At 40.2% G+C, this 24,737-nt stretch overlaps 1 protein-coding gene across 15 annotated transcripts in view; it reads right to left on the bottom strand.

The window, feature by feature from the left end:
* The window catches only part of PCDH15 (protocadherin related 15), a 1,260,230-nt gene that overhangs the window by 174,829 nt on the left and 1,060,664 nt on the right, over nucleotides 1-24,737 (bottom strand). For all 15 annotated transcript variants that reach the window (XR_015241496.1, XM_086679475.1, XM_086679485.1 and 12 more), the window contains one exon: nucleotides 17,132-17,248. Coding sequence is in view for 14 of the 15 variants with exons in the window: in XM_086679475.1 (XP_086535601.1) it covers nucleotides 17,132-17,248 (117 nt within the window). In the remaining variant the exon portion in view is untranslated. The remainder of the gene's footprint in view (nucleotides 1-17,131; nucleotides 17,249-24,737) is intronic.

Genomic DNA, 24,737 nt, shown 5'->3' with positions numbered 1-24,737 from the left:
TGTATTTTTAAAAATACAATGAAATAGTCCATTGACTTTATAAGTTATATATTTTAATAAGTACATTATGTACACATTAATATATCATTTAGGTAAATATAAATTTAAATATTAACATTAAAAACCCAAATATTTGGCAATTTAGATAAATATTAATTTATCAATGTTTTAAAAATTTAAATTGTGCCAGAAATTGAGGGACTTTGGTTTACACTCATGTATTCCCAATATGTTGATATTTCTCCCATTTGAATACAATGAATACAATTCTTTTTTTAAGTAAACCAAGTAAACCAAGCCAAATGTTTGGTAAGCCAACCTGTAAAAAATACTTAAAACTGAGATGAAAATATTTATCACTCTCTACTTCAGGATAAGCTAGTATGTATATTATATTATATCTATCTGTATATGCATTTATATGTTTATTAAGAGTTTTTTGGGGGCGCCTGGGTGGCTCAGTCGGTTAAGCGGTTGACTTCAGCTCAGGTCATGATCTCGCGGTCTGTGAGTTCGAGCCCCGCGTCAGGCTCTGTGCTGACAGCTCAGAGCCTGGAGCCTGTTTCAGATTCTGTGTCTCCCTCTCTCTGACCCTCCCCCGTTCATGCTCTGTCTCTCTCTGTCTCAAAAATAAATAAACGTTAAAAAAAAAATTAAAAAAAAAAAAAGAGTTTTTTGGACCATCCATAGACAGAAGGAAGATCTATCTTTTTATAAAAAAGTAAATATTTAAAATTTTATGACTATGGCAATAGATTCTTTTTCTATAACATTTCCAAATTATAATAAAGTCACTAACACTACAAGTAGTTTGCAAAAATTATTTTCTTAAACTTCATACTACATTAAAACTAGGCTACAGTTTAATTTATAAATGATAAACAAATGACTTCTTGGTCCTGCACTCTGATAAAACAAATTGATCGGTCTTTGCTTAGAACCAAAGAAACCTTGGGGGCTACACTTAGTTCCCTGTCTTTATTATTTTAAAAAATATTTTCAATGTTTGTTTATTTTTGATAGAGAAAGAGACACAGAGTGTGAATGGGTCAGGGGCAGAGAGGGAGAGAGACACAGAATTGAAGCAGGCTCCAGGCTCTGAGCTGTCAGCACAAAGCCTGGTGCGGGGCTCAATCCCAAGAGCCGTGAGATCATGACCTGAGCCACAGTCGGACACTTAACCAACTGAGCCACCCAGGCCCCCGAGCCATCTTTAGACACTACCACCACTGAACCATAACATTCAGATAAATTTTAAAAGATTTTGGCCAAAGTTAGTTCATACATGCTGTTAAGACTCAAGGTGGCATTTGAGGGCTTAGACAGTTAGAAAGGCTCTTCCTCGCAAAACATTTGCTGAAAGCCAAGCTCATTTTGGCCTCTGTGAGATGGAGCAGAGTCTCTCCTTCATTTATGAAGACCAATATTTTACTCCCAGCCTCCTTTTGTTAGGATAGTTCTAATTGTGTTTGTATCATCTGAGGAATTATTTTCTTGTCTTTCTGTCTTCACACCCTTACTTATCATAGTTGTTTAGAAAGGTATTCAAACTGTGGGTTCAAAATTAAAACAAAAAAACAAATTATATATGGTTTTAGGTCACCACCAAAGAAGACGAATACTTTAGATATCCATAGTGGAATCCATTTAGTTTTATTCTTTAGTTAACTAACTAAACTATAATATCTCTTCCTTAGAACAGATATTTTAATATCATGAGGTAAAATGTATTTTGACATTTCAGGCAATGTAGAATTTCAAATAGGGGACTATAAGGTAAACTTTGATCCAACATGATTTATGGAAATTTCATGGGTAATCTCATGATATGTATGTATGTTAAGCGTTCGACTTTGGCTCAAGTCACGATCTCACAGTTTGTGAGTTCAAGCCCCACATCGGACTCTGTGCTGAAAGCTCGGAGCCTGGAGCCTGCTTCAGATTCTGTGTCTCCCTCTCTCTCTCTGCCCCTCTCCTGCTCGTGATCTATCTCCGTCTCTCAAAAATGAATAAATTTTTAAAAACATTTAAAAAAAGAAGACTAAGCAATTTTGGAATTTTTATCTATTTACCTATCCACCACAAACAGGCATTATCAAAACAAATGAAATAAATTAGCCAAGACATAAACATTAATTTAATAGGAAAGTGGTAAAATTGTTTGCAAAGATTCTCTTTTCAGCAGGAAGTAGGGGCAAAAATAGAGTTTCTTATCATTATGCCTCTTGGAGTCTTTTGAAGGGTAAATACAATGAGTCCCTTGTTAAAATTTTATGGAAACTGAGGACATGTGTGAAGCATAACAGTCAGCGTTTTTGAAGCCTCCTCACTTACTGTGACAGCAATTTCTATAAATCCAGCTGACCTCGTCTGTCTATTGGAGCATGCATGACTTCAGACAACCGTGATTTTGAAAGACTAATGAGGTGCTGGTATAGCAACCCCTCTTAATGTCACTTTCATTCACCACAAGGATTTGAGATATTTTTTCCCTGAATTTTCAAGTAAGTGACACATTCTCCTTTAGAGCGATATATTTCCCTAAACAAAATGTTCAAAAAAAGAACCCTGATGTTAGTGGGAGCTTAATCATTCAATGGGTGCTGAAAACTTCGAGTTGACACCACATAGACCACTGAAATTAAAACTGATGTAAATTTAAATTTAAAAATTATATAAAATATCAGCAATTGAAAATTCTATGAATTATCTATTCCCTAATACCTATCACCTTGGTCATGTTTATAGCAAAGGAATGAATTCATTATACATGGGATTCACTCATTCAACACATCTATTGACTAGACACAGCTGAGTCCTGAGGGTATTAGAAGGAGAACTGAGTGGAGGAGATGGAGGTCATCTCATATCCCTACCTTCCTGATGATCATCAAAAGTAATTCAACAAGATTGACCTCATACAACACCGAGGTCACACCTACCTCCACATTCTTCTGTTGTTCACTCTGCTACATCACTCCTGTGTGAGTGGTTCCTCCCAACATCCACATCCAAGTTTCAGATGGCCTATCCTCCACCCACACCCTTTCATAAGCCCCTTGAGTCAACCCTTCCTCTCTGTCAATCCTTACTCTCTGTTTTTTTAGACTATGTACCCTTGTCTGAATTATGTTACATATTTACTAGACTATGGGTTTGCACATATCTCTGTCCCTTGAGGGTGAGTTCCACTTGAGCAGATGATTTTTTGCCTTTCCATTAAGAGGTCAGAGAAAGACAGATACCATATGTTTTCACTCTTATGTGGATCCTGAGAAACTTAACAGAAACCCATGGAGGAGGGGAAGGAAAAAAAAAAAAAGAGAGATTAGAGTGGGAGAGAGCCAAAGCATAAGAGACTCTTAAAAACTGAGAACAAACTGAGGGTTGATGGGGGGTGGGAGAGAGGGGAGGGTGGGTGATGGGTATTGAGGAGGGCACCTTTTGGGATGAGCACTGGGTGTTGTATGGAAACCAATTTGACAATAAATTTTATATATTGAAAAAATAAATAAATAAATAAACAAACAAATAAATAAAACGAGAAAAAAAAAGAGGTCAAAAATAATTTGTTAAGTGAATACTTAAAATATGATCAATGCTTACACATACATGTATCCAGAACGGCCAGGATGCCCAAATCTACAGATATCACTTACGTGGACACGATGGGTGGCTGTGTGTGGAATCCCCACTTTGGTTGAAATGTCACCTGCATCCCTACTTGCAGTGGCCATGTGCACATTTTTTGAGAGCAGAAAGGAAGTAGAGATTACATCGGTGACTTTTTTGGGAGGGTGGTGGGGAAAGACACAAAAGAGATGATGATAGAACCTATGAAAACATAGCTCCCAAAGGAAAAAAAAAACAGGAGGAGAATACATATTCTTTCAAAAAAGATCCCTGAGTACAGTACTAGAGAAACAGAACTATTGTCATGAAAGTTCTTTCTTCTTCTTCCTCTTTTTTTTTTTTTTTCTGGACTGGCTGAATATAAAGCAGTATCTGTTCCCTACTTCACAGCCCCTGTCCGTATATTCTGTTACCCCTGTAATTAGAGTCAACACCTTCTGCTGTTAAGCTTATCCTTTAAGGTAATGACACAATCCTCTTGAGTTTTCTAATAAAGGGACCCTGAGACGGCTTATATTATCAAGATACAGATGATGTTTTCACACACCAACTACATTACACAATGTGCCAAATCTGAGTTATGTTGTGAGTTAACCAATTGTTGAAAAGGAGTGAGACTTCTGAGTAATATTTTTGGTAATTGTGAGAATCATAGTTACATAGGTCATTTTGTGTATGGTGTGGAAGGCCTCCAAGAATTTGCTTATCTCAGAAAGTAGCTAAGTTGGGGGACTGGGTGGCTCAGCGGGTTATGCATCCAACTCTTGGTTTCGGCTCAGGTCATGATCTCATGGTTCATAGGATCAAGCCCCATGTTGGGCTCTGCATTGACAGCACAGAGCCTGCTTGGGATTCTCTTTCTCCCTCTCTCTCTGTCCCTTTACTGCTAACTCTCTCTCTTAAAATAAATAAATAAAATTAAATAAAATAAAAATGTTTAAAAATAAAAGAAAGTTGCTGAGTTGTTGGCATGTTTTGAATTTAAAACCCACTAATATCTGTCCATAGATTCCCATCTATAGCTAATGTTCATCTCTCAAGATGACAGGCAATGATGAGAAAGACAGATGTGCTCCTGTACTCCTGTACTTACGGGGCTCACAACTGGGACGAGGGGGACAAAAGGTCCACAGATAAACACAACCGCCTACTGACATTTCTGATAAAAGCTCTAAAGAAGCATGGGCACTAGCACATGAACGTGCTAGAACCAGATGACACAGTTTCAGGATTATAGTCAACTGGACTTTCCAACTCACTGCGCAGGCATTTACACATCAAGATGTGCCTTGAACATGTCCCCTGCTACACAGATCGTAGCGACTGTGTTACTGGTCAAGTCTGATCTGGTGCATCGTTTGGGTACGAAAGTGACAAGCTAAAACGTAACGTGTGTGTCCAGATTGTGGATACTTTATCTTCCTCTCAAGGGGATAAAAGTAGACATGTATCATTATGAAGTGACATAAATTAAAGATATCAATTTAAACAAAAGACCTTGCTAATTTTTGGTTAAAAAAAACTTTCTTGAAGTATGTACATATTTATTTGGGTGGGGGGGTGTAGAGACCCAGTTAGCACGTGTTTTCATGAAAATTTTCCTCTCAAATTGGCCAATGACACAGATGACAGCAGAATTACTTTACAAGTCCAGGCACTGACATCCTCAGGTGTACAAATGATGACTATGTCAGCACTGTACCAAACCAGAGGTGAAGTTCGCCATCTTTCCCACCTGCCTGAAAGCAAGGACGAGGAGAACGAAACATCAACTAACATCTCTGTGCCTGACATTGGCTAAGCGCTTTCATTCTTCATTAAACCCAAACACCAAGCCAGCGAAATGGTCTTGTTATTCTTACATGGAAATGAGGTTGAAAGAAGTCAAGTAAGGGCAGTACAGTATCATTTTTCCTGGTTAAACACAGATGCCAACCCCTAGTGACATTCGTCAATAGCTTTGAAGGACCCGGGCTGTGTGCCAACCCTAATTGCCCTCAGGAAGGACATGACTTAATGACATCTATTAACAAATGAATTAATTGATTTGTTTGTTCATGTACTAGGCTCCTTTCCAAATATGATTTGAGGTAGTATGTGACTTATTTAAATAGAGTGGGGATTCCAAAATGTGAAAGGCATTTCCGCTTTGTGATGTCCTTTTATCTACTAAATTTGACTGTGAAAGTTTCAGTAAATATTAGTATGAGCTAGTACCGGCATAGCCATTTATTCAGCACATACAGAGCAATATGGTGACACAGTGACAACCTGAACCGGGCATTTTTTCCCTAGATGATGGGAACATGACAGCCCCCCCACCAAAAAAAATCCTGTCATGATGGTGTTGACATTAGATTTTTTTACATCAAAAAACATTTATATATGACAGAGTGGGTCTAACTAATGTGGCAGAGTAAATGTAAATTTATCTCAAGAAAATAGAACCCTGAGATTTCAATTACCTTCTTTATTACTCAGTTCATTTTTACTTATGACTTACATTCTTATAGTGAGCATTAAACACAATATGTTTTCACTTAATGATGATAAAAATATAATTAATTACTACAGAAGGTAACTGCAGGTCTGTATGAAAGATGTTCCAAACTTGCAAACATAGGGAATTTCAACGAGACTATAATGGGCCAAAATAATTAAGTTCTTAATACCAGGGGATATCTTGATTCAGTAATTTTTCTTATATACATAATTATCAAGAAATTACTTATTCAGACCCACATAATTTTCTTCGTAATAATGGGAATCACATTAAATCAGGGAATACTAAACCTGTTATTACCATTACACACAAACATGAAGTAATTTGTTTTCAAGTATACCCAGATTCTTCCCCCTGATGTGGTTTCCAAACTTCTTTTTCCCCATGTCTTTGAAAGCAACTAATATGATGTATTTTGTAATGGTATAATTCTCAAAACCTCCCAAGTATCATTTGGCATTAGGGACTACTGTAAAGGGGTTTGGGTCGTGTTTGGCAATCATAATGGTTTTTTTAGTGGATCTGACCGAACGCTAAGGTATCCTTGAAAGACCCTGGGAAAGTCTCCAAGTGTGGTTTTTCCCTCCCTCTCCCCTCCCCTCCCTTTCACACCTGTAGTGACTGCAACGTGTTGACGACATAGTGAGTCCACACTTGCACAGCCAACTTCCTTGTGCCAGATGTCATGACCTGATAGAGGCCAGGTAGCGCACACAGTTCAGTTTCTACGGACGCGGCATTAACATAACTACTGAAGACACTGAGCAGTAGTTATTTACCTCTGTATCTTCGGGGAAAACATGTTTTTCAAAGGTAAACATGTCTCAATCCCCTACAGACATCCAATAAATAACACATTCCTTGTCAAATGTTTTCACTCAGATACATTTTGAAATTTATAAAAGTAACGCTACACATTCAGCTTTCCTCACAGAAGCCAACTCATAAAAACAAAGGAACTTAAAAGTAGGGACGAATCTGAATGGGAGCTAATAACTAGTGATCCTGTCCCCTCTGTTTGAAAATCCTACTTTTCTAGGGGCGCCTGGGTGGCGCAGTCGGTTAAGCGTCCGACTTCAGCCAGGTCACGATCTCGCGGTCCGTGGGTTCGAGCCCCGCGTCGGGCTCTGGGCTGATGGCTCAGAGCCTGGAGCCTGTTTCCGATTCTGTGTCCCCCTCTCTCTCTGCCCCTCCCCCGTTCATGCTCTGTCTCTCTCTATCCCAAAAATAAATAAAAAACGTTGAAAAAAATTAAAAAAAAAAGAAAATCCTACTTTTCTTGGGATGAGACAAGAAATCTTGGCACTATCTTCATGGTCTAGCCGAACCCACAGAGTCTGACTTGGGTTTACTGCTCCAGACTCCTGACAAAAGTATTTTCTTTTGGTTTTTGATCATTATTTTTCTTCCTCTGACTTTAGGGCCTAATTCTGTCATGTCACCTTCCAGTGGAAATGCCTCTTTCTCTTCCAGACTTCAACTTGCAGCCACTTTTTCCAGAAACTTCCTTGACTTTCCATACAAAATCAGGCTCCCTTCTGTCTAATTTCATAGCACTATAAAGATTTACTTTTCAGAGATTTATGGTCTGTCATTTCTATTTATTTGATTTCTAACTCTGAATTTGAAATTCTTAGGCTAGGAAACATGACCGTTTTAATCTTTAATACCTAATGCAGTACTCTTAATTAACAACGGATACACACGTGTAAATAAATATTTTGTTTGGAACATAAGGACAGAGATTTAAGTTAAATATAATCCACAGTTTATGAAACATTGCCGTCAGTGGATCAATAGGCATATTTGCTTCTCATTTATTTATTTTTTTAATATTTATTTATTTATTTTGAGAAAAAGAGAGAAAGAATCCCAAGCAGGCTCTGCTCGGTCAGCACAGAGCCTGACACGGGGCTCGATCTTAAGAACCTGTGGGATCTGGGGCGCCTGGGTGGTGCAGTCGGTTAAGCATCCGACTTCAGCCAGGTCACGATCTCGCGGTCTGTGAGTTCGAGCCCCGCGTCGGGCTCTGGGCTGATGGCTCAGAGCCTGGAGCCTGTTTCCGATTCTGTGTCTCCCTCTCTCTCTCTGCCCCTCCCCCGTTCATGCTCTGTCTCTCTCTGTCCCAAAATTAAATAAATGTTGAAAAAAAATAAAATAAAAAAAAAAAAAAAAAAAAGAACCTGTGGGATCGTGACCGGGGAGCCCAAACAAAGAGTCAGATGCTCAACCGACTAAGCCACCCAGGTGCCTCTACTTAGCATTTCTTTACATCTTTTATCCTCATACCTTACTCCTCCAATCTTCCTCAACCATCTCAATGAATTTAAAGAGAACCTTAACTGAACAGTTGTGGTACATCGTACTATTGTTCAGTAAATATCCACTCCTTTTTTCCTCCACTTCCAGGCCCATTGATTCTGGGTTGGGCTGTGGGACTTGCTTTGGTCAACGGACCCAAGACAGACACACAGCCAGTGGCCTGACCTGTGGCCATGTCAGTTGGGCAAATTCCCTTGTGGTTTCATCGTCACTGGGAACAGGGCAGGCTAGCTTCGGGAAAGATCCCTGAAAGAAGACTCACGTGGGACAGATTTGAGGCCAACCTTCAGCCGGAGAGCAAGGTCGGCCAACCCCTAGCTGCCTTGGAGATCTATGAGTAAGAATATAAATCTTTGATATAATGAATTAGTAACAATTTCGTACTGTTTACTCTGCAGCATTTTGGGGGGAAGACCTAATTGTTGCATACTGTGTGCAGTTTTACTTTTTTTTTTTAAAAAAAGCCTTTATATAATGGCATTATTTTCTTTTTCTTACTACTTTCACGGAGTATTATGTTCTCACATTTCATTCTCGGTGCTGTGTGCTCATAAAATCCTGCTGTGCTAGAAGTTCTGAAGATACATCACACTTAATAATGACCATGGCTGTATGGGACTCTCTCTGAAGTGCTAGTCCCCCGTGTGGCTGAAATTCCTGATCCTGAGATTCCCCTGAATGCTTTGGGATTCTCTGACTCTGCAGCGAGTCTGCTTGGAGCAGGGGAGAGAACGGGGGTGAGGGCCCTCCATTATCATGCTGGGAGAGCCAGGTTTAAAGCCAGACACGCCATCGCATGCGCCCGGAGCACTGGCCGGCTCAAACAGAACCCTGAGTTCAGAGGGCTCACCTCAGGCACATGCACTGCAAAAAGACCCTCAGAAGAGATCAGGCTGGGAAGAAGCTGTCACAGAGGCCCGCTCCTTCTCCGCTGCCCCGTACCTTACGCATCCCCGGCCCATGCTCGGTTGACCCGACCTGTGACCTTTACAGGCTTTCCCGGAGTGCAGGTGAAAAGAAAAGAGAGAAGGTAGCAGAATATAAACAGTAAATACAGAAGGCAAGTATCAGAGATGCAAAGCCTGAAAAAGACCAGGGAAAGACAACAACAATGGCAGATAATATTTGCTGAATATTCACTGTATGGCACCAATTGTTCCCCACAAATGCTATCATATAATCCTCATACCAACCCAACAGAGTAAGTACTATTTTGTTATTCTTTTTAAAAATTTGTTTATTTATTTTGAGAGAGAGAGAGTGTGCACGAGTGGGGGAGGGGCAGACAGAGGACACCCCCCCACCCCCCGCCCCCAGCAGGCTCCATGCTGTCAGCAAAGACCCTGACTCGGGGCTCTGAGTCACACAAATAGTCTCACAAATAGTGAGATCATGACCTGAACTGAATGCAAGAGTCAGACAATTAATGAACTGAGCCACTCAGGTACCACATAAGTACTGTTTTTTTTTTAATGCTATTTATTTATTTTGAAAGAGAGCAAGTGGAGGAGGGACGGAGAGAGAGGGAGAGAGAAAGGATCCCAAGGAAGCTTCATGGTCAGAGCAGAGCCCAACGTGGGGCTTGATTTCATGAACTGTGAAATCATGACCTGAGCCAAAATCAAGATTTGGATGCTTTAAGGACTGAGCCACCCAGGTGTCCCAGTACATTTATTTATTTATTTATTTATTTACTTACTTACTTACTTACTTACTTACTTATATTGTGGTAAGAACACTTAATATGAGATATACTTTTTAAAAATATTTTTAAGTGTACAATACAGTAGTGATGACTATAAGTTCAATGTTGTACGGCAGGTCTCTAGAACAACAATGACAACCAAATAAATAATCTGGTTAAAAAAAATGGGCAAAGAACTTGGATAAAGATTTCTCCAAAGAAGACATACGGATGGCTCACAGACACATGAAAAGATGCTCACCATCACTCATCGTTATGGAAATGCCAATCAAAACCACAATGAGACATCACCTCACACATGTTAGGATGGCTATTATCAAAACAATCCAATAGAGAACAAATGTCACCAGAGAGCTAATGTGAACCCTCGTACGTTATTGGTAGGATTGTAAACCAGTGCAGCCACTATGGAAAACAGTATGGCGGTCCCTCAAAAAATTGAAAAGAGAACTACCTTATGACCCTGCAATCCTATTTATAGGTGTACACCCAGAAGAATTGAAATCAGGAACTCAAAGAGATACCTATAGAGACTCTATGCCAGTGTGTGGCTTAGCTCTGAGGGTGTCGACATCACAAACCCAGATCATGTGAAGCCAAGATACTCTTCCAGACGATCTCTTCCCATTTCCTCTGGCCAGAACTTTACAATAAAACACATGATTTAAGCCACGACGGAAGCCTATAGGAACGCCGTAGAAGCCTTGCTATATTTCAGTCAATTCCCTTGGAAACCTCTTGCTGATGCATACTGGGATCCTAACCGCATGAGGTTTATTCTCATACAAGAAAAATGGTGTAAATCATGGCTGTATCACTGAGTGACACATATTTAAAGGCCAAAACACCCCCTAAGCTTCACAGATGCTGCCATTTACAACAAAAGAAAAATGCCCCTTTAGTCCTAGAAATATGGCAGGTTTTAATTAGAAGAGCAATATTTACATCTGAAACAGTTAAATCTAATATTGATCTCAAGTAATGCTAACAACGTAATTGTTCTTGAAAGGAATCAATAAGCCACAGAAAGAAAATGACACAGATTCTTAAGACATTAGATAAGCCTTTTCCAGACATTAATCATGTATAAACTTTCTCATAAAACCTTCCCTTTTGTACTCATTTACACTCTCAAATCTAATTATAGCTCATTGTCATTTTAGAGATCAAGTCCCAACTGTCTCTCTGTGTGTTTTCTTTCTAATTAAGTATTCAAGACCAGAGAGACACAGGTTGAGGCTACATCATCTCAATTTTCACAAGCTGACATGCTTTGCAAAAACAGCTTTTGATAACTATTCCCTGACAGCTTTGATGTGAAGGGAAAAAACCAGTGAGCTGTGTGCACTCTCCGACATGCTCAAGGGTCAGCCAATGTGGTTGGTAGGCATTGAGCTTTGACAGAGTCTTTGCTAATTTAAAATGCTGGCAATAATCTAAGTCAGTATAACATGACAACACAAGCCAGGATGTGGTGAGTGAGGAAAATCAGATCTGTAGAGACATCAATGGAAAATAATACTGAACACCGTGTTATACGGAGGCAAAAATATAATCTCAAACTCCTAGCCTTGAATGGTTTTAACTTTTGCCCACAGGGCAATCATGGATAGAGGTAAGTGTTACTTTGGTTCTACTGTGAGACCCAAGGGGTAAACATTTTGAGAAGATAACCACCATTACTTGGCATTATTTGGTGACATCTTGTCAATTCAATAAAACACAAAGTATGCATTGCAGAAAAGAAAACCCGGCCATCTTTTTTTACTCTCTAGAGACCAAAGACACTTGAATGATTGGGAAGGATGTTAAAGCCACCTGTGAAAACACTTTAAAAATAGTTCCCCAGGCAGGATGTCTGAACTCTGAATGGCCAGGAAACCTCTCAAAATCTCAGCAGAGGGGGAAAAGTACCCTACACTTGCAATTATTGGCCCTTTAAAAAATTCTTTCTTTTTTTTAAGCTTATTTATGTATTTTGAGAGAGAGGGAGAGCAAACGAGCACCGGGAATGGGGGCAGTGAGAGAGAGGGAGAGAGAGACTCCCAAGCAGGCTCTGCAATGTCAGCACAGAGGTCGACATGAGGCTCGAACTCACAAACCGTAAGTTCATGACCTGAGCTGAAGTCGGATGCTTAACTGACTGAGCCACCCAGGCGCACCAAAATTATTTCTGACCAAAAAAACATAGTGAGAACACTCAACTGATTTTTAAAGCCAATTACTATTGAGAACTTTCAAGATTTCTCTTATGGAGCATATTTATTTCCCAAGTGAATATCCAAATTTGGAAAAAGAAGTCTTCGACATCTCAGTAATTCTCACACCAGTATAAGCAAACAAGAAAGTTGGTCACAGTTGCTAATATTGAACACGTTCCCAATCACTACTTTACTTTAAAAAGGAATCTAATAAATTCCTGAAATGCATGAAGTGGAAAGAGTACTATCACAATGAGGAAAAAAAAATCCTCTGTGGGCTCCTCACACTTTCTTGGAAATAGTAATAATGTAAACTTCATTTATTTATGCCAACTTTTCTGCGTCCACATGTTCGCAAGGGACATTACTCCATCAGGCACTCGCCCTGCCTGCAAAGAGAACCCCTGTGTCCCAGGGTCTGGCTTGCAGCTTCGGAAAGAATAAAATATGCAAATGGAAATTACACTTGCAGTTTTGTTTTGTCAAAGTCTGGAGTGAGAAGTCTCTGGTGAGCACAAAGAAAAGGTTAGCAATTTTTAATATCCAAAATGATCAGTCATTCCCTACTCATCTCTCTGGTGAACTACATAATGCCAAAGCTGTCACAAAAACAAGGCAGAAAATAAAGCCCTAACAGCTTTAATTCAGTGGGAAAAAACAAAAAACAAAAAGCAACCTTCCCTCTAGAGCACTCTACTTCTGCACAATATGCATTTTATAATTCTTAAATGATATTCAGCAGCAATGCTCTCTCTGGCTCTAAGACCTTACCCAGTTTCTCCATCTGATACCTCAAAGGATTTTGTTGTTGCTATTTTCTAGGTGAAAACGGGTGGTTCTCACTTCATTCAGAAGACATATGGTGGCTTGAAGAAGAGGTGGCCAGCCTCTCGAGGTGAAAATGATTACCTCTGAGTTGTGGCAATGCCCAGTATCGAAGTGGTGCCTGGCATTGCACACGGCACCCGCCTTAACCTCACAGCCCTCAGACGGCCAGACTGGGGCTTGCGGATATGCACACGGGTCCCCGAGATCACAAATAACTCATTTCCCGAATACCCGTCACACAATGTCAGTTCTAAGAACACAGAAATAACTGTGAATTTTTTCATTTATTCAATTATTTAACAAACGTTTCCTAACAGACCACTAAGTTTCAAGCATTGAGTTGGACACAGGAATGCAAACTGGAATTAAGGTTTGATTCCCGTCCCCAAAGACTTCAGCTCCTAGTTTGGAAAGGAGACCATTATATATCCACACGTTTCTCCATAGATACTTATACATGGAGCCCTGAATGGTATCTTCTAATCAGTAAATGTTTATGAAAGCAACCAAGTGGAAATTGCTTAACAAGCTCATCCAAAAAATATTTATTCTGTACTTATGGCACCAACGTAAAATAATAAAAAGAAAAATCAACGATACTATTTTTGAAAATTGCGCAATATAATATTTATCTTCTGAGATTTTTCACGGAATTGAGCCTTTATTTCTGGTGGGTGTTGGTGCAGCCCAATGGTGACCATGCTAGTTTAAGGGATCTGCCTTGCAGCAATGATGGGGAAACTCAGTGATGAATGCTGGGTAGGCCAAAGATGGCTGGTGGGTCAAGGATCAGCAGGGAGTCTGATAACCTGTCAGAATGGCTAAAATCAACAACACAAGAAACAACAGGTGCTGACAAGGATGTGGAGAAAAAGGAACCGTTGTGCACTGTTGGTGGGACTGCAAACTGGTGCAGCCACTGAGGAAAACAGTATGGAGATTCCTAAAAGGTTAAAAATAGAACTACCATATCATCCAGTAATCACACTATTGGGTATTTACCCCCCAAATACAAAAACATTAATTCAAAGGGATACATGTAACTCTATGTTTATTGCAGCATTATTTATAATAGCCCAATTATGGAAACATCACAAGTGTCTATCAATAGATGAATGGGTAAAGAAGATGTAGTATGTGTGTGTGTGTCTGTGTGTTTATACACAATGGAATATTACTCAGCCATAAAAAAGAATGACGTTGGGGTGCCTGGGTGGCTCAGTAGGTTAAGCAGCTGACTTCGGCTCAGGTCATGATCTCGCGGTCTGTGAGTTCGAGCCCCGTGTCAGGCTCTGTGCTGACAGCTCAGAGCCTGGAGCCTGTTTCAGATTCTGTGTCTCCCTCTCTCTGACCCTCCCCCGTTCATGCTCTCTCTTTGTCTCAAAAATAAATAAACATTAAAAAAAATAAAAAAAAAAGAATGACATCTTGCCATTTGCCATGACATGGTTGGAACTAGAGAGTATTCAGCTAAGCAAAATAAGTCAGAAAAAGACAAGTACCATATGATTTTACTCATATGTGAAACTTAAGAAACAAAACAAATGAACAAAGGAAAAATACAGGAGAGAGAGAAAGAGAGAGAGAAACCCAAAACAGATTTTTAACTCTAGAGAACACACTGATGGTCACCAGAGAGGACGTTGGGGGGATGGGGGTAACAGGGGATGGGGGTTAAGGAGGGTACTTGTTGTGATGAGCCCTGAATAATGTATGGAAGTGTAGAATCACTATATTTTACACCTGAAACTAACATAATTCCAGATGTTAACTATACTGAAATTAAAATAAAGACCTTAATAAAAAAGCCTGAGTCTAATAAAATACATATTCACTAACTGAAATAAATATGCTCCGTATCTCAACTGAATGACTGGCATCTGCCTCTCACCTACTGACAAGCCAGCGTTAGGTATAAAATGTTAAGAGGTACTACTGGGGATGCAAATCTAAGACCTTCTTAGAAGAAGTATGGAACCTGAGCCTTCTGTGTTTCCATGAAAGAGCTTCCGGGTGCAAAAAACAGGGCCTTCTCTCTGGATAGCTTAGATAAGTGATGGCATTTATTTATAGAATAGATAACAGACCAAGACAACTCCTGTGACATCAGTGGGGTGACCTGAATGTCAAACCAGGGACCACAGTGGCAGGTTCCAACGGTGAAATGAGGATTTTGCCATCCATGCTAAGATGGTGAGGTCTGTCCCACTGAGGTGATGAGTACAGCTACGTTAGTCTTCATCTTAATTCCATTAATCATAACACTGCCTTAAATTCTGTGCTAATATGAATTTCTTAGAAATATGAGCATTTTAAGATGCTGTGCTTTTTATACTCATTTAGTACAGCATGTTATAATTTCTTAATTTTTTTTTTTCAACGTTTTTTATTTATTTTTGGGACAGAGAGAGACAGAGCATGAACGGGGGAGGGGCCGAGAGAGAGGGAGACACAGAATCGGAAACAGGGTCCAGGCTCTGAGCCATCAGCCCAGAGCCTGACACGGGGCTCGAACTCACGGACCGCGAGATCGTGACCTGGCTGAAGTCGGACGCTTAACCGACTGCGCCACCCAGGCGCCCCAGCATGTTATAATTTCTATATGCAGTTATGTTCTTCCTGTACGACTGTCAGGTCAGGAGAGCAAAAACTGGTTAGCACAATAATCAGTCTAGGCTTGATGTTCTAAACACAAGTCTTGAATAGAATTGAACGTGTATTCCTAATTTCTAAGTATTTTCTGCCTCTGAAAGTTTACGTAAAAAGCAGAAAAAGAACCGATGTCACATTCAGCATCTGTACTGTGTGTGCTCACATCTATGAAATTTCGCCTACCATATTTCCCAAAATGCAGTAAATCAGTTTCAAAGACATTTTAACACACTCAAGAAAAGGAGCTTCTGAGTGAAAGGTCATTGCTTTCATGTTAACATTATTATTTTTCAAGACCTTATAGTCACAAAAGACTTTATATGGCCTGTCACAGTTGAAGCTGAAAAATGTTATGACTGCCATTCACCTTTTCTTAAATAAATACCATTATACAAATAGTATTTATATAAGCAATATAAAGCAGAACTTCTAAATCACTTATATAATTCCGGTCTTCTTCTATTTTCTTACTTTTCTATAATGGCTTATTAGATATTTCTATTATTTTTCTAGAATATATCAGCCACTGACTAATAGTGGTAGCTCACTCGAAGTAAAAGATTTAAAGTCTTCATCATTTGGCTATTATGAGAATAAGTAATTAATTTTTATAGAGCACTCAAACTATTTATAGAAAGCATTTTTATGTAGGTACTATTATTTCTATATGCTACTTTTAAGACAGTAAAATGATAACATCAAGGAACATGTACCTCACTTCTGCTATAATAAGGTTTTCATTGAAAACCCTCTATTTCGGAAGGCAATTTGGGATATCTCAAAAGAGGTAAAATTCTAGATAAAAAAGAAGGTATTAGATATGTTCTAAAAGAAATATTAATATTTCAATTTTACTCAAATTAACACATTCAATATAAGTATTGTGTCACCTGTTGATCTAGAGTTTGTTACCAGCACAGTCATATATGAATAACATGGAAAATACATTGGGATCGAACCCAACTGAACTTAGCTTCCACTGTTGTAAATACAGAACCCTAATGATGCTGATTCCAAACCCAGAGAATTCTTTCCACATATATTTATTACTAGTGCTAAACTGGTGAATCATAAATTTTGAACTCCAGAGAAACAAAAAGCACAATAATCCACAATAATCATTTGCAATATGGTGTGTACCTGTGGGTGCAACAGGCGAGAGCACGCAAAATGCCTGAGAACAGGGTGGAGCTCAACTTTTATGCTGTCCCAGAACCTGCGTCATTTGTGAGCATGCAAGGTTTTCTTCACTACAGCTCAGAGTATTAATTAACGTCTTCTACTTACAGGAGGGTCTGCGTCTTCAGCATAAACCGTGGTGATAGGTGTGCCCTTGACAGCATCCGGAGCCACCATCCCTTTGTAGATTCGTTTACTAAATACTGGAGGATAATCATTCATATCCTGTAAAACACAATGAAGGGTTTAGAGCCTCCCCTGAAACCAGGTTAGGGACACAGTTACTAGACTGGCCCCGTCTCTTCCTATCACGCAATCCATTAGCCACTGTCAACCTTCCACCTCCTCAATTCCATTACTGTTCCCGCACAACGGTGCCCCAAAGGAACCTGGCAGAGCTCCTGTACAATATTAATGGGCGGGGGTATCAGCTGAAGGCCATTCGACTCGGGCAAGCAGTCTGAAATTCTGCCTTCTGGAGACGGGGGTAATGCTCGAAATGTTAGCCAAAGATACTTCCGGTGGTATGAGGTGATTTTGAACTTTGAAAACAAGGACAGGCAAATTTGATACAAAGTGCCATTCTCTGGAACAGGTGACATTTTTGTTGGTTTTGTGGTTGCTCCTTTAAAAAAACACAAGTCTTTAATGTGTCTATTGCAACTGAAAATTCCTTATATACTTAGCAAAATGATATGATGAGCACGTCTCTGAAATACAAACTGTGAGATTGCCTTGGATGTGGTCTTCCATTTTTACTGAAGTAAGAGGATTAAGGAATGTTTTCCCTGTAGTACCCTATAAGAACAGCACATAGAATTAGATGTTCCTATAGACAGAAAGCAATGGTAATTTCCTGAAGGTTTTTTCAAACTAATTTCTAGCTGTCCTTTTTCTGTCTACAATTCGGTGATATGAGTACATTCTTATTCATGCAGGATCACTCATTAAACAAAATTTATCAAGTTCCTCCACTTTTACGACTCAAGGCTAGGCACTGGGGATACTGTGGTGATGCACAAAACTAATGGCCCTGACTTCACGTTACCGAACTGCCATTGGACAGGTAAAGACTGATTCTGTGGCTAGGTAGTGACTTTGCCTAAATTAATCTACTTATTTCACACAGCCAGATTACTAAGTGTGGTCCCTTGAGAGCTGACCCTTTTGTTTCCTCACCATGTTATCTTTTATGGAGGACTGCATATCATTTTTTCTTCAAAAATAATGCTTATTAAGATGGATGATTTGTATTTCTTAAATTTACTTATTTAGAATAATTACACCCTGCGTTGTTCTGGGTACTTTGGGTGAGACACAGTTGAACCTAAAGCTCAATGTGTTAATTATCTTACTCCCCAAGTCATCTTCTTCTCACTTGCTGTTAAAAACGAAGGAAGAAAACTGTCATACATAGTCTTTCGTATCTGCTGTGATACAACAATTTCCCTGCACAATGTAAATTGGAAACTCACTAATTAACTGATTATAAACACCTCTCTTTGCAAAGAGGTCGGGATAATTATCTTTTAAAATCAAATGGAGCCTTGTTTTTCTGTTCACAGTAGAGTTGACTTCTGAGTTGTAAATATGAAAAACATGCAGACTTTAATAAGGGATAAGAGATTTTCAACAGTAAGCAAAAGTAAAAATATCATTTCCTCTGCTTCACAGATAGTATCCATAACTGTCCATGGACAACAACAACAAAAGGCTTCCTTTATAAATTATGACCTTTAGAATCTGAACAAGAACATGAGTCTGAGAGCACTCAGTCTTGGTAATGAGGGTGGTGTGGGTATTGTTCTTGAGTTTCTAGGCCGGGGGGGCCTAGAAATATGTAAAACATTTGCATGAACACTTTCCCCTTCTCTCTTCAAGAGTTCCAATTAATTTAACGAGTGCATCTTGAACTAACGGGGTGGAAATGAATCCTTCTGCAACCCTTAGTTGTAACTCCTGGAGGTCAGAAGGAGCCCAACACCAGTATTTTTTTCCATGAGTTCCCAAACCCACTGGGAGTCACATTTACTGAGTGACATGAATTCAATATGTTCCTATAAATTGTCTTCTTTTTTTTTCATCTCAAAGGACACTTCAAACCTTAATGGTACAAGATGCTTTTGGATAATTTGATTCTTCAGGGGGAAAAAAGAGGGATATGGTTTTCCAGTTATGTCATATAGCTGCTAACAGCACTGAGTACGGTGACCCCCCCCCTTTCCTTTTTTTCTGGAAAAGTATTCACTAGATTCACCTCTGAAGGCGGAGTGGATATTTTTTTATAATCTGGCCTCAAACTGCTTAGGCAGAAACCTAAGGCGGTAAATAAACTGAAGGCCTTTAAAAGACGGGCTCCTCTCCTACGTCAGTTTGCTGGCCTTTGACAGGGTGAGCAAGAAATCAATACGGCTACTATAGCAGCATTTCTTTTTATAGCACACTGTACACATTTTGGGGTTACAATCTTCTATTGTAGCTAAGACGTTCTTGCACAATGCATGATTTCAGATGAGAAAATTTATTGAAATGCAATGCCAACAAGCCTAATCAATAGTTCATTATATTTATGCTCCAGGGATGTCTGACGCAGAATGTACATAAATCTGCTTCTGTGCAAATACTCTGTTATGCAGCAAATTAAGGACAAGTTCCACTCTTCAAAGACAACCTCTTTTCTCTTGCCCATTTTCCACTAGAGGGTAGTATTGGCAAAAAAGAAGCAGACCTTCCTTCTGTCTTCTTGTTAACAGTTTTAAGACCCGGAATACTGTGCGCTCTGGGGTTACAGTTCTTGTGGGTCTGGATGAAATTACTGCTCATGTTTCTAAAGAGTATTCTGAATGTTGACACAGTTCTCATCGAGAACAACTCTATGACCTTCTTAGGAAAAAAAATGCACTAGTCACTTTATAATTTGTTTCCATATATCGAACAAATAAAACTGCACCTGAAGCAAGCTAGAAAGAAGAAAATATGAGTTCCATTTATTTATTTTCTAAATGAAAGCCTAAAATAATCGCAGAAACCCATAGCATAGATTAAGGAATCTTTTTAAATGAGCATCCCAGGAAAACAGGAACTTGTTGGGAGAGTGCAAATTAATGACGGGTTTGCTACGAAAAAGTAAAGAAAGAGATGACAAAAAAAGGCTTGATTTTCTGGAATCATGGGTAAGAACTGTTCTCCGTAAGAGATTTTTCCAGATAGAAGAGTACTAAATGTATATATTCCAATCATCTTTTTATTTTTTTTAACTTTATTTTTCTCAAAGTTATTTGTTTCTTTGTTTTTGTTTTTTTCAATAAAGAGAGAGAACATGAGCAGGGGAGGGGCAGAGAGAGAGAGAGAGAGAGAGAGAGAGAGAGAGAATCCCAAGCAGGCTCTGCACTGTCAGCACAGAGTCCGAGGTGGGCTTGAACTCATGAACCGTGAGATCATGACCTGAGCCAAAGTTGGATGCTCAATGGATTGAGCCACCCAGGTGCCCTTGACCATCTTTTTGAAAAGGATGAAAAGATAGCAGATGCCAGATGTCGGCCTCAGCTCCCCCCGCATGCCCCACAAGGGACAGGGACGGGCCAGGCCAGCCACTGGAAGGGCTCCCCTCCCCGCTGCCGTAGCCCTGCCTGGCTCAGCACTGTGCACCTACAACCGTTTGCTGCCTGCCCCTCCTAAAAGCTGTGGAGCTCAGGAAGCTGACGCCTGTCTTTCTTGGCACAAGGCACGGTTAACTTGTCCTCTGCCCCTTCCGGGTCTGTTGTCCACGGCCGGACACCTTGCGTTTGCTGTTTCTGGGCTTAGCTGCCTTCCGTGACTTCCCTCCCTTCTCTTGTGGTTCTGCGCAGAGAACCCATTTCCAGCCAAACAATCTTGTGTTGTTCTGTCCTGTTTTGCAGGGGCTTCTCCTAAACACAAATCGTACATATACATCATTTTTTCCTCTATTTTTGGGTCAAAACTTGTCCTGGCAGTTTCTGTCCTAGAGGCCTAAGTTGGTTTTCGTTCTGGTTTTATTTCTGAGTATGTGGCTATTCGGGATTCTTGGGGGGCTGCATACCCTGATGCAGATGCAGTGGTGCTCAGTGTCACAAATACTGATGGAGCCCCCCTGGGTGTTAGGCATTACTTTCGTTGTTGGGGACGATACTGCCACCAAGACAGGAGCAGGACCTGCTGGCACTGAGCTGCCGGGTAGGAGCAGACAGCAAAGATGAAAGGATACTGCTGAGTGTCATGACTGTTATGAGAGAGGAAGTACAAGGATGTGACGAAAGTAGGCCACGAGGCGTTGAACTGAACCCAGGATGCGCCTGCTACTTTAGCAAATGCTCCCTCCCTCACGCCCGCCGGCAGGTGGAACCTTCCTTCTAGATGGATGGCTCCAGGAGGGGAGCACAGCCCTGGGCAAGGCTGATGAACCCACAGCTTCAAACTGTAACCCCATTTCCATCTGGCCTCGCAGTTTGGGAATGGTAATGTAGGGAGCAGGGAGCTGATGACGTTTTGAGTTGTTTTCCAAGCCGGCAGGCTCAGGGCAATTGGAAGAATATGTATGTGTATATCCTGAGCTCAAATCTTTGAGCAGATCCCCTCTAACTGTAACGCCCCGTCCAGGCTTTCTCTGTCTCTGATGTGCACAACAATTACGTGTATGCACAACAATTACTGTGAGTCAGGCATCATGCCAGGTCTGTGAAATTACTCATTTGTCTAAAATATGTTAGCTATTGGCATTTCTGTTCTATATATAAAGAAGCCCAGGCTTAGAGAGGTCAGGTTGCTCATGGTGATCCAGCTGGTGAAGGACAGACCCATGACTTCGTGCTGGCTTTCCAGACCCTGGAAGAGTCATTCTGAGATTTGGAGGAGAGGAGAAACGGAGTGGGTCAAGTCGTCAGAAGATTATATATATGTAAGACGATTTGGGTAGGATTTTCGTTACAAACAAATCTCCATACAACTTTTTAAAGATCTCTGTTCAAAAGTATTTTACAGTTTAAAATTTCTTATAATACAATAACTCTACCGTTATCTTGGCAGCCTGCTAAGCTTCTAACCATTGCAAAATGCTGATCTATTTCCCTGAATATAAGTTTTATAGTTATTTATAAAGTTTGTTTTTGTTTGCTGGTATATAAAAAAAAAAGAGAGCGAGACTTGTATGAGTTGAATTTGTACACTTAAAAAAACAACTTCCTCAATATTTAACCCTAGAGTTATTTTCATTAACACCCAATAAATTTGTCCCCAGATTTCATTTTTTGGAAAATTAATCCTATCAGAAGCTTTATAAACAAACAAGCAAACAAAAAATTCCATAATCAGCTATGGAAAATGTGGGAAATTACTTTTTATTTTCTTGATGTTCACATTATGAAGACCCACATGAAGGTCTACCGTGGAGACCTGTTTACTTCTGTGCACAACAGTATTTCCCAAATCCATTTGCCTATGAAATTCTTTGTATATGAGACCCATTACCATCTCGAGCAGCTCATGCTCTAGGAAATACATCCTGAGAGATCCCAAAGACAGCGAAATATTAAAGGCACACACTCTGTTTGGAACACTCTATGACTTTGGTGAATGAATGAGAGGTTTCAGAGAGTCTATTGAGAATTCTGATGCATTGAGAGTGCCCACAAGGCTGTGGTAGCCAACTCATCAGGATGGAGACAGTAGCCACCTCGAGGGTGGCCAGGCACAGGGGGAGATCATAGCGGTAACTGCTATCAACAGGCTTATCAGCGTCTACTGCCCCACAGAGAGGCAGTTCAGATTTGGAGACTTCCGGTAAAAAGGAGAATGAAAGAATCACTGAGGAGTAAGAGAACATAATTGTGTACACAAGGAAGGCACCTCCCTGGGACTCCCACAAATCACTGGGTGGTATCTGGGGAGCCGTGACAGGGACCCACAGAAATAGGAATCATTTCTACTTGTGAGAAACTATTGTTACGTCTGGGCAAGCACCTTTTTATTTGTTTCCTCTGGTTTGCTTATTTAGAGGAAGTACGTTACATCCGAGTCGTAAAACTCTAGAATAACAGATATTTTAAAAAACCATCTGGCTCTGCCCCATGGCATGCTCTTCCTGATATATCCACATTCTTTAAACTTGGCAGTGAGTATCTTAGGAAGAACACACTAATAAGAATATGATAATGCAGAGTGGAATAAAGGAAAATATCCGAAGGCCATAGTCCAAAACAAGTATTTTCTCCAGTTCAACCAACCCTAAGGGAAAGGTCAGCAGTGGTAAAAAAAATAACGATCACTGGATTAGCATGACCATACCCCCCTAGCTGGTTCATTGAAATCATCCTTTATTCAACTGTCTCCCTCCAGAGAAAGGGAAGGAGGATGCTATAAATCCTGAACTGTGCCAAGGTTCTCATTTGTTTGAGTTCTGGACCATCTCCCGGTCTGTTAAAGCGCGACTCGTCTGAGAGGATGAAAACTAGGACTCTACCAGTGCCGTGACCATGGAGCATCAGCGGCACATCACCAGCCGTCAGGGGTCTGTGGTGTGACAAGTGCCCCTTTGTAACAGGCATTGAGTTTCCATCTGGAAAAGCAATCCCTTCCCTATGATTCTACGGGGACAGGGACATCTATCTTCCTCCTGGAGAGGAAACACCTCTGAAAGATGAAAATGTTAGCCCCATCTTCCAGGGCTCACTGCATCCCCCAGCAGCCTTGGTCCTTGTGGATGTTACTTCACGTCTGGCCCTTCCAGTTCCCCTGCCCTCCTCCCACACCTGCATCTGCAACACAGGCAAACACACTGGAGAGCCAAGTCTCCTGCCCCCACAGAAGGACCGCCTCCCCCTGCCCTCCCCCTGCAGTCATGCCAGCTGAGTTACAATCAGCAGAGGACTTACTTATGTCATCATTCATCCTAGACGAGCCTCCATAGGCCTTTCAGGGATGCCCAGCATCACAGAGCCAAATCACCTATGCCCACTTTCTGACTGGTCTTCATCTTTTGGCTCATTATAGAAGACAGACCTTTTCTTTGTGTGTACTTTCTGTATGATAGCACAACTCCATTTGTAAGGGTATATTTTTCTCTGGGTTTTTCACTTTAAACTGTATAGAATTTTTGTTTCATTTTTCAGAGTTTTACTCACATCATCTAATTTAACTACTATGTAGTCCATTTTTCAGTTATATTCAATCAAGATACAACGAAGAAGGTTGTATATATCAGTGTCCTACAAAAACTTTGCAACAAAAATACATATTAATTGTATGATCACCACTGGTTTTGTTCTGGATCACTCAGAAAGCACTCTGCAGGTATCTGTGATAAAATTCTACTTTTTTTTCTACTATGGACATAACTTTCCTTCCAAGCATCACTTCAATTTTCCCATCCTCGCTCCAATTTTAAATAAGTTTGATGGAGTAGATATTAAGCATTGGATCTTTTTTCCCCCTTCTTCTTCTTTACCAAAGAAAATTATGTTTCTTCTCATTTTCAAAGAGAGATCTTCATGATGCTTTCCCTGTGGTGACTGTTTTGGGTAGCAATATCTCTTAGCAAATACTATGCAATTATGTCACCGGCAAAAGAGCTTGTCACACTGCAAGTAAAAAAACAATAACAAAAAATCTGTATGCTTCGTAAAGACCTACATTTGTGGAGAAGTGAGAATTGTACTCCATTCTTCCCTTCAAAACAGACAAGCATGATATTTTCCTATGG

The sequence above is a fragment of the Puma concolor genome, chromosome D2, assembly GCF_028749965.1.
Source record: "Puma concolor isolate L17-30 chromosome D2, mPumCon1.1.hap2, whole genome shotgun sequence".
Classification (NCBI taxonomy): domain Eukaryota; kingdom Metazoa; phylum Chordata; class Mammalia; order Carnivora; family Felidae; genus Puma; species Puma concolor.
Note: the sequence above shows the minus strand (reverse complement) of the source record. Positions and strands in the feature narration are given on the sequence as shown.